This window comes from Cajanus cajan, chromosome 10 (assembly GCF_000230855.2).
Source record: "Cajanus cajan strain Asha chromosome 10, NIPB_CcT2T_4, whole genome shotgun sequence".
Lineage (NCBI taxonomy): Eukaryota > Viridiplantae > Streptophyta > Magnoliopsida > Fabales > Fabaceae > Cajanus > Cajanus cajan.
This window is the reverse complement of record NC_138526.1, coordinates 40,831,762-40,842,860: the sequence shown is the minus strand read 5'-3', so window position 1 is coordinate 40,842,860 and position 11,099 is coordinate 40,831,762. Positions and strand designations below refer to the sequence as shown.

General features: G+C 42.2%; 1 protein-coding gene and 1 long non-coding RNA gene across 2 annotated transcripts; one reads left to right on the top strand and one right to left on the bottom strand.

The window, feature by feature from the left end:
• The first annotated feature begins 921 nt into the window (after positions 1–921).
• Positions 922–8,742, top strand: LOC145952716 (uncharacterized). The gene is made up of 7 exons (XM_083065655.1): positions 922–1,680; positions 2,805–3,921; positions 4,090–5,166; positions 5,370–5,422; positions 5,841–6,021; positions 6,442–7,925; positions 8,600–8,742. Exons 2-6 carry the CDS (start codon positions 2,808–2,810, stop codon positions 7,233–7,235), a joined length of 3,219 nt encoding a protein of 1,072 aa, XP_082921781.1. The 5' UTR covers positions 922–1,680; positions 2,805–2,807; the 3' UTR covers positions 7,236–7,925; positions 8,600–8,742.
• Positions 8,743–9,071: 329 nt separating this feature from the next.
• On the bottom strand, positions 9,072–11,006 carry LOC145952603 (uncharacterized). The gene is made up of 2 exons (XR_014430084.1): positions 10,595–11,006; positions 9,072–9,268 (listed from the first exon to the last, which is right to left on the bottom strand). It is a non-coding gene; the product is annotated as an uncharacterized LOC145952603 (long non-coding RNA).
• Between the last annotated feature and the right edge of the window lie 93 nt (positions 11,007–11,099).

Here is an 11,099-nt window from a genome sequence, read left to right as displayed (position 1 = left end):
TTTTAAAAAGTTCATAACTAAAGGTAATATATTCAAATAAATATTTTTTATAACTAAATTATAAAACATTATGTTTCAATATTTTATCAAATTAATAAATTGATAATAAAGAATATATATATATATATATATATATATATATATATATATATATATTCATTATTTTTAAATATGTAACTCCTCATATACAAATCTAATTGTTGAGAGGTTTGCCAATTTTTTTTATTGTTGTTTAAAATTAATATTAATCAAAAATTTATTATTTTTTATTAGTGAACATAAATATCAATTAATAATAATTATTAGGTTTTGGCAAAAACAAATTTTTAATAGTGAATTTGCGATACCCTCTACCCCACATTCATAATTACATAATAAATAAGAATCATTAAAATCTTTCATAAATAAAATCAGAATCTCAAATATCTTACGTAGAGAATTCACATTCATAAACTCATAAACACTAGCTCAAATGCAGAAATTACAAAGGAAAGAAACTGAAAATTTGAAAACAGTTCAATGGAAACAACATCCTAAACTAGTCCTAATTATGTCATGATGTCACATATCCTATAAAGCACACCCAGTTGGAACCTAAGCTTCATCACCAACATTCTCATGTTGATGGTCATCTGCAACACAGTAAAAGACACATATAACAAACAAAGGAGTGAGAAACATCTCACTCTCTCACTCAAGTTAAGGCGTAAAAATAATAGTCAGACAACACACACAAACATACTAAGTACAATCATAACTATATATTAACTAGGTGCAAATTCAAGTTACACATACAACAGTAACACATGAACAATCATTCGTCATGCAATGATGTCAAAGACTCGACTCATAAATGCATGCATGTGGCCCTAGTCACATATCCCATATCACTGGTGTGCTTCCTATACAACACACCTAAGGTAGTACTATAAGGATGTACTGTTAGGATCTGGTCGAGATAGCGAAGTTGCGCAAGTTACATCTTGTGCTCACAAACAGACGAAATCGAGACATTCAAATCGCACTATCCCCTAGTGTAATACCTTATTTTTTTATTATTATTATTATTTATTATTAAAATGGCATTTTCGTGAATTTTATAAAGGTATAGGGGTATTATTGTAATTATTGATGGCATTTTCGCAATTTTCAAAAAGTTTGAAGGGTGTTTTGGTAACTTGGAACGGGCCGTTCCAAAAGCAAAACGGGCCGTTCCAAGCTTTAAAATTTAACTAAAAATCTTGAGTGAGAACGGGCTCAGAATGGCCGTTCCGACAAGGAGAACGGGCCGTTCTGATTGTGAAACGGGCCGTTCTAAAGGGAGAACAGGCCGTTTCAAAAGGAGTACGGGCCGTTCTGCTGGAAATTGGGAACGGGCCGTTCCGTATTTGGAACGGGCCGTTCCAGTTCAAAAATTTGCGTAGCTTTTTCGAGCCCAGAACGGGCGTTCCGCTTTTTGGAACGGCCGTACCGGGTAGAGGAGCCAGAATTGCTATAAATAGGGGCTTGGGGAGTTACGAAAATTCATACCTTGGGAAGAGAAAATCCTTAGAGAAAGAGGGAGGAAAGGAAAGGGGGAGAAAGAGGAAGAGGAATCCGGTAGAGGTGGTTCTGTCAGAATAAAGAAAAGAGGAGAAAGAGGAGGAGGTTCTGCTCAAATTTCGGTTCAGGATTATCCAAGTAAGGGAAGTTAGTTTTTGAAATTATTAATTGTTTGATGATTAATAATAAATGAATATTTTTGAACTGTGTCAAAATTTTGTTGTTGAGTCGAGCTGAATTATATGTTGATTTTTAACAGTATTGTACTATATAATGCTGAGCTGTATGCTGATTATACCCACTTGAGGTGGTGTTGTTGCTGCTGTTATAGCCGCTATGTCGGTGCTGTTAGCCACTATTATGGTGCTGTTGTTGCCGCTAAGTCGGTGTTGTTATAGCCACTAGAGTGGTGCTGTTGTTGCCGCTAAGTCGGTGTTGTTATAGCCACTAGAGTGGTGCTGTTGTTGCCGCTAAGTCGGTGTTGTTATAGCCACTAGAGTGGTGCTGTTGTTGCCGCTAAGTCGGTGTTGTTATAGCCACTAGAGTGGTGTTGTTGTTGCCGCTAAGTCGGTGCCGTTATAGCCACTAGAGTGGTGCTGTTGCTGCTACTAAGCAGTGTTGATATAACCGCATTATGGTGCTGATGTTGTTGAGCAATATAAGCTGTGTAGATGTGTTGATAATTATAACGATGAATTTATTTACATTGCTAATCCTTTGCTAGTATGATTTTTTTTTTAAAAGAATACTAGCTTACCCTTGCATGTTTTCCATGTGGTTGGAACTGCGATGATCATACTATGTATGGGAGCAGAGCAGGAATAGGTGGGCTTCTTGGGATGAGTCTCCGGCGGACTTTGGAGCTAATTTGCTTGTGTGGATATTTTGCTTGTAGCTACTTGGGATAGTAGCATTTGGTTGTAATTTTCCTTGGTACACTTTAACTCTAGTCAGACTGGAATCTAGTATATTTATATATTCTAGATCCTATATTTATATACTTGTTCTATCTGTCTGGTGTTTTAGTGTGCTATACCGTGTGTAGTGACCAGCCGGGTCGTTACACTTTAATGGTATCAGAGCAGTTAGAGTCTAGTGGACACTCTTTGGGGGTAGTTCCTTTAGGCTTTTTGCTGTGTTAGCTCTGTGCTGTGTTGCTTTGCTGTGATGTCTGCTGTGCTGAAATTGTTGTGGTGATTTGTTGTGCTATTGATTTTGTGTGGCTTAGTTACTGTTTACTAAAGAAGTTGTTATCTTTGTAGAAGATGACTAGGACAAATGAGCAGATAGCCCGTGCCCTCGAGATGTTGGCCATGGCTATGCAACAACAAAATACCTATTTTGCTAGGATGGAGGTTGAGAGAGCTGCAGTTAGTGCAGCAAGACCTGCAGGGTCACAGGAGAGCCGGGATCTTGCTGAGTTCCGAAAGTGTAACCCTCCGCAGTTTACTGGAGATGGGGATTCAGAGGTAGCTGACCGCTGGATCCGTGAATTAGAGAAGATCTTTACCGTACTGGGATGTCCTCCAGAGAGGAGGTTAGCATATGCTGTGTACATGCTTGTGGGAGAGGCTGAGCATTGGTGGAGAGGCACCTATCAGATGCTTGTTGCTAGAGGAGTTACCGTTGACTGGGAATGTTTCAGGACAATGTTCATGGAGAAATACTTTCCTGACAGTGTAAGGCACGCCAAGGAGGTTGAATTTATGCGACTGCATCAGGGTGGGATGACAGTTTCTGAGTATGCGATAAAATTCGAGCACCTGGCCCGTTTTTATTCGCAGGTTATGCCTGAGGCTTGGAAATGCAGGAAATTTGCAGATGGATTGAGATATGAGCTGAAGAGGATGGTGGTGCCTATGGCCATCACGGAGTTCCCAGCCTTAGTGGAGAAGGCGAAGGTGGTTGAGCAGTTGGAAGGTGGCAACCGTACTGTAAGGACTATTGGGGGACCATATGGGTCCAAGAAGGGTGAGAGTCAGAGGAAACCATATGACAGGCCCCAACCACAGCGAGGGGGTTCTGTTTATAGGCAATCTTTCAGTGCTGCTAGTGGAGATAGACAGAGTGGAGGTGCCACTCTGAGATGTTTCAGGTGTGCTGGGCCCCACTTTATCAGGGACTGTCCGCACACGGAGAACCGTTGCTTCAGATGTCATCAGATGGGCCACGAATCGGCAAATTGTCCTACGGGGGATAGACCAGAGAGGAGCACTCAGAGGAGTAATGTACAGAGGGCTGATACTCAGAGGAGTGGTGCACTGAGAGCTGATACACAGAGGGGTGACAGACCTACTACTGCTGGTAGGGTATTTGCTTTGACGGGTGCTGAGGCTTCGACTTCTTCTGATCTTGTGAAGGGGAAGGGCAAAGCCGCTGGTAAGGATGTGATGATTCTATTTGACTCTGGTGCTACGCATTCATTTATATCATATGCATGTGCTGCTTTGTTGGGTGTGCCTGTGTGTGAGTTGGGGTTGAGACTACTTGTGTCGACACCCGCTTCTACTTCTGTGATTGCTTCTGAATTGTGCGTGGGTTGTCCAGTTGTGGTGGATGAGAAGAAGTACAAGGTGAACTTGATTTGTTTACCTTTGGTGGATATTGACATAATCTTAGGGATGGATTGGTTGTCTGCCAATCGCATCCTTATAGACTGTGCCAATAGGCGGTTAATCTTCCCTCAAGAGGAGGATGAGCTGTTGATCTCAGCTGTTCAAGCTGAGTCCTTGCTGAGGGATGGGGCAGAGTGCTGTCTTCTGCTTGCTACCACGAGTGTGGAGACCGAGAGGATCTTAGCTGGTATCGATGTGGTGAAGGAGTATGCCGAGGTGTTCCCTGACGAGGTGCCTGGGTTGCCTCCTGTTAGGGAGATGGAGTTCAGCATTGACCTGGTTCCAAGTGCGGGACCAGTGTCAGTAGCTCCCTATAGGATGGCTCCTGCTGAGCTGGCTGAGCTGAAAGATCAGTTGGAGGACTTATTGGAAAAGCAGTTGGTGCGACCGAGTGTTTCGCCGTGGGGTGCTCCTGTGTTGTTGGTAAAGAAGAAGGATGGGGGTAGTCGACTGTGTGTTGATTACAGGCAGCTGAACAAATTGACCATTAAGAACAAATATCCACTTCCCCGGATAGATGACTTAATGGATCAATTGAGGGGTGCGACGGTGTTTTCTAAGATTGACTTGAGGTCAGGATATCACCAGATTAGGGTGAAGGAGGGTGACATACCGAAGACTGCTTTCAGGACTAGGTATGGTCACTATGAATATGTTGTGATGCCGTTCGGTGTGACCAACGCCCCCGCTGTGTTCATGGACTACATGAACAGGATCTTCCGGCCGTTCTTGGATAAATTCGTGGTAGTGTTTATTGATGATATCTTAGTTTATTCAAGGACCCCGGAGGAACATGGAGAGCACTTGAGGACAGTGTTGGAGATTTTGAAAGCGAATCAATTGTATGCTAAGCTTTCAAAATGTGAGTTCTGGTTGGATGAGGTGAAGTTCTTGGGCCACGTGATTTCAGCTAAGGGGATTGCTGTTGATCCGGCTAAGGTGGAGTCGGTATTGCAGTGGGAACGCCCGAGGACTGTCACGGATATACGGAGCTTTGTGGGCTTAGCGGGTTACTATAGGAGGTTCATTGAAGGGTTCTCTAGGATAGTAGCGCCTCTGACCCAGTTGACGAGGAAGGAGCAGCCGTTTATTTGGACAGATGCCTGTGAACGGAGCTTTGAGGAGTTGAAGAGAAGGTTGACTACTTCTCCTGTGTTGGTGTTACCGAATTCTGGTGAGCCTTTTGATGTGTACTGTGATGCTTCTCATCAGGGTCTGGGGTGTGTGTTGATGCAAAACGGGAAAGTGGTGGCGTATGCTTCAAGGCAACTGAAGACTCATGAGAGGAACTATCCCACTCATGATCTGGAGTTAGCAGCTGTGGTGTTTGCCTTAAAGACTTGGAGGCATTACTTGTATGGAGCTCGATTCAGTGTCTTCAGTGATCACAAAAGTCTGAAGTATCTGTTTGATCAGAAGGAGCTGAACATGAGACAGAGGCGATGGATGGAGTTTCTGAAGGATTTTGATTTTCAGTTGATGTATCATCCAGGCAAGGCCAATGTGGTGGCAGATGCGCTGAGTAGGAAATCCATCCATATGACAAGTATGATGATTAGAGAGCTGGAGTTGGTTGAGAAGTTCAGAGATTTGAATCTCTGTGTGGAGTTAGCTCAGGATCACATTAGTTGTGGGGCAGTTACCATAACTAATGAGTTCTTGAGGCAAGTTGGACTTAAGCAGTTGCAAGACACCGAACTGGTGAAGCTTCTTGGGATGTTGGGTACCGATAAAGCTGTAGGCTTTGAGCTGGGAGAGGATGGGATCTTAAGGTTCAGAGGCAGGATTTGCCTACCTCAGGATGCTGAGCTAAGGAGAGTTGTGCTAGAGGAAGGTCACAAGAGCAAACTTAGCATACATCCAGGTATGACTAAGATGTACCAAGACCTCAAGAAGACTTTCTGGTGGTCTGGTATGAAGAGAGAGATAGCTGAGTATGTGGCGGCCTGTTTAACCTGTCAGAAGGCAAAGGTTGAACATCAAAAGCCTAGTGGGTTAATGCAACAGATTGAGACTCCCGAGTGGAAATGGGATAGCATTACTATGGATTTCATCGTGGGGTTGCCTAGGTCATCTAGGAATAGTGATGCTATCTGGGTGATTGTTGATCGGTTGACCAAGTGTGCGCATTTCTTGCCTGTCAACATCAAGTGGTCCTTAGAGAAGCTGACGCAGTTGTATATAAGGGAGATAGTTCGGTTGCACGGGGTGCCTTCCAGTATTATTTCCGACCGAGATCCGAGGTTCACTTCTAGATTCTGGCAGAGTCTACACCGAGCTTTAGGCACAAAGCTGAAGCTGAGTTCTGCTTATCATCCACAGACGGATGGTCAGTCGGAGAGGACAATCCAGTCCTTGGAGGATCTGTTGAGGGCTTGTATGTTAGATCACTTGGGTAGTTGGGAGGAAGTATTACCGCTTGTGGAGTTTACTTACAACAACAGTTTCCATGCTAGTATTGGGATGGCGCCGTTTGAAGCCTTATATGGCAGGAGATGTAGGACTCCTCTGTGCTGGTATCAGGATGGTGAGTCAGTGGTTGTGGGACCGGAGTTGATCCTACAGACTACTGAGAAGGTGAAGATGATTCAGGAGAAAATGAGGACTGCTCAGAGTAGGCAGAAATCATATGCTGACAAAAGGCGTAAGCCTTTAGAATTTGCTGAGGGGGAACATGTGTTTCTGAAGGTGACTCCGACTTCTGGTGTGGGTAGAGCGCTGAAGACTCGGAAGTTAACACCAAGATTCGTGGGTCCCTATCAGATAATACAGCGTGTGGGTCCGGTTGCTTATCGGTTGGCTTTGCCACCGTCTCTTTCAAACCTACACGATGTATTTCATGTGTCCCAGCTGAGGAAGTATGTTCATGACCCGAGTCATGTGGTGGAGATGGATGAGGTGCAGGTGAAGGAGAATCTGACTTATGAAAAGAAACCGGTAGCTATAATTGATCATAAGTTGAAGGAGCTTCGTGGCAAGTCCATAAAATTGGTGAAAATTCTTTGGGATGCAACTACGGGTGAGGCAACTTGGGAAGTAGAAAGTCAGTTCAGTGAACAGTACCCATATCTCTTCTAAGTAAGTGAATTTTCGAGGACGAAAATTTTTGTTGTTGGGGAGAATTGTAATACCTTATTTTTTTATTATTATTATTATTTATTATTAAAATGGCATTTTCGTGAATTTTATAAAGGTATAGGGGTATTATTGTAATTATTGATGGCATTTTCGCAATTTTCAAAAAGTTTGAAGGGTGTTTTGGTAACTTGGAACGGGCCGTTCCAAAAGCAAAACGGGCCGTTCCAAGCTTTAAAATTTAACTAAAAATCTTGAGTGAGAACGGGCTCAGAATGGCCGTTCCGACAAGGAGAACGGGCCGTTCTGATTGTGAAACGGGCCGTTCTAAAGGGAGAACAGGCCGTTTCAAAAGGAGTACGGGCCGTTCTGCTGGAAATTGGGAACGGGCCGTTCCGTATTTGGAACGGGCCGTTCCAGTTCAAAAATTTGCGTAGCTTTTTCGAGCCCAGAACGGGCGTTCCGCTTTTTGGAACGGCCGTACCGGGTAGAGGAGCCAGAATTGCTATAAATAGGGGCTTGGGGAGTTACGAAAATTCATACCTTGGGAAGAGAAAATCCTTAGAGAAAGAGGGAGGAAAGGAAAGGGGGAGAAAGAGGAAGAGGAATCCGGTAGAGGTGGTTCTGTCAGAATAAAGAAAAGAGGAGAAAGAGGAGGAGGTTCTGCTCAAATTTCGGTTCAGGATTATCCAAGTAAGGGAAGTTAGTTTTTGAAATTATTAATTGTTTGATGATTAATAATAAATGAATATTTTTGAACTGTGTCAAAATTTTGTTGTTGAGTCGAGCTGAATTATATGTTGATTTTTAACAGTATTGTACTATATAATGCTGAGCTGTATGCTGATTATACCCACTTGAGGTGGTGTTGTTGCTGCTGTTATAGCCGCTATGTCGGTGCTGTTAGCCACTATTATGGTGCTGTTGTTGCCGCTAAGTCGGTGTTGTTATAGCCACTAGAGTGGTGCTGTTGTTGCCGCTAAGTCGGTGTTGTTATAGCCACTAGAGTGGTGCTGTTGTTGCCGCTAAGTCGGTGTTGTTATAGCCACTAGAGTGGTGCTGTTGTTGCCGCTAAGTCGGTGTTGTTATAGCCACTAGAGTGGTGTTGTTGTTGCCGCTAAGTCGGTGCCGTTATAGCCACTAGAGTGGTGCTGTTGCTGCTACTAAGCAGTGTTGATATAACCGCATTATGGTGCTGATGTTGTTGAGCAATATAAGCTGTGTAGATGTGTTGATAATTATAACGATGAATTTATTTACATTGCTAATCCTTTGCTAGTATGATTTTTTTTAAAAGAATACTAGCTTACCCTTGCATGTTTTCCATGTGGTTGGAACTGCGATGATCATACTATGTATGGGAGCAGAGCAGGAATAGGTGGGCTTCTTGGGATGAGTCTCCGGCGGACTTTGGAGCTAATTTGCTTGTGTGGATATTTTGCTTGTAGCTACTTGGGATAGTAGCATTTGGTTGTAATTTTCCTTGGTACACTTTAACTCTAGTCAGACTGGAATCTAGTATATTTATATATTCTAGATCCTATATTTATATACTTGTTCTATCTGTCTGGTGTTTTAGTGTGCTATACCGTGTGTAGTGACCAGCCGGGTCGTTACACTTAGGACTCCCCCAAGCTATTACACAAGGAGGGTTTTCCCTAATAGTGTACTCCACATCGTACCCATCACATATATGCACATGATGTATGTCATACATTCACACTTCATTGACTCATCATTTCACTTGTTATAGAATTTCATGTCTTATCCCATTTAATCACGTTTCATGTAACGACCCGACAGGCCACTACACTCACAACCACAGCACACCGGAAACACTAGGTAGAATAGAACGAGTATATAAATATAGGATCTAGAATATAAATATATACGAATGTTCCAATCCAACTAGAGTTAGGGCGTACAATACAAACATTTCATCAAAAGTCACTATGCCAAGTGACTGAAAAACAAACAAAGCATCCTAAAGGATTCAGCTCCACCTTCTAGCTACAGATACACCACCTATCCCTGCTCTGCTCCCATACATAGTATGATCATTGCAGTCCAACCACATGGAAACAACAAAAGGGTAAGCTAGTATAAAAGAAATAACATATAGAAAATTTAAGAAATATAAATAACCACAACTATCAACACTTCATCAACATACATCCCATTGATTTTTCAACTTGGTCATCAATATTCATGTAATGCGTCGTCATGCATATCAACTCGGAGATCTCATACAACAACTCAGCCTTTCGACCTACAACAACTCAGCCTTGCGGCGTACAACAACTCAGCCTTTCGGCCTACAACAACTCAGCCTTGCGGCCTACAACAACCAATATCAACACACAACACAACACAACCGTACCGCTCAACATAGCAACTTACAATAATGTACAACTGATACAACTCAACTCGTCTCAACAACGTTAATCAATATTAGTCAACATATTCATGAAATAACACATCCAAAACAACCTTCAACATATCTTAATCACTCATTGTGAAGTGACAACCATTACTAATCATAGAATATCTGGAGTTATAATGCTCCTATCAGGCTCATCCTTATCTCATATTAAAGATAAGAAGATTTCCTATAACTCTTATGAAGACACCAAATCCTAATTCCTTCATCTACCATGTTAAAAAAAATGATAAAAACCGCAACAGCTATAAGGAATACTGGCAGCTTGACCCCTCTTCACTAAAACAGACATATATGGCGTTATAGCACTCCTATCATACTCATCCTTATTTCATATGAAAGATAAGAAGATGTTCTACAACTCTCATGAAGACACCGAGTCCAAATTATTTCATCTACCTTGTGAAAAATTATAAAAACCGAAACAGTTATAACCAATGCTGGCAGCCTGACCTCTCTTCACTAAAACTGCCATATCTAGAGTTATAGACCTCCTTTTTGGGTGATTCCAACGCCATTGGAAAGATAACATCCAGGGCTACAACTTTCATGAAGACCTCAAGACCAAATTCGGTCATCTAGGCCCACCGCTGCAGCGCTCAATCCAGCGCTTTAGCTGTAACTCTCTGCCAGCTCATTTTCTCCTGGGCTTCCTTTTTCGTTTCAGCACCAAGTGCAGAAATTCTACACTTCCATGGCTTCCCTTTTTATTTTTCAGCTAAAATCCATCAATGTTTACCCTCAAAACATGATCTACCAACCACATACAATCCAAAAACATCAACAATTACAATATACATGCATCAATCATCAAAAACCCCAAATTTTCATCAAGCACCACCATCAATCCACAAAAATCAGCCATCAAGTGAGTTTCTAACTCACTTCTAAACAATCAGCATAAACAACTAACTTCCCTTACCTTGGCTCAAAAACTCCAAGCTCCGGGAAGACGAGTATGGAAGGGAAGAAGAGGAAGAGAACTCCGCACACGGTATGCTACCCTTAGCTTCCAGCTTGCAAAGAAGGGTCTTCAAAATCACTCACGGATTTAGCTAGAAAAAGAGATTTGAATAAGGTTAAGAATTGAGAGAAAAGAAAGATCAACCACTATGTGCCCAAAAGAGAAAACAAGTGAGAGTGGGTGAGGGTCCGGGGAAGAAGAAAAAAAAAAAAAAACAAACATCATGGGTCTCACATTTCACATTCTCATAGTCATAGTCATATGGTCACACACACATTAGTTTTCACATTCATAGTATTCACACTAGCACATAATTCACATCAGATTAGTAGTTATACATCACACAATCAATTAACCATTTATAAGCATATAAAACATGTAAAACATTAACCAGGGGTTGTGCCCGGTGCACCCAACTCGCGCTCGCCGAACTAAATGTCGCACCAAAAGTAGAGCAGCATGC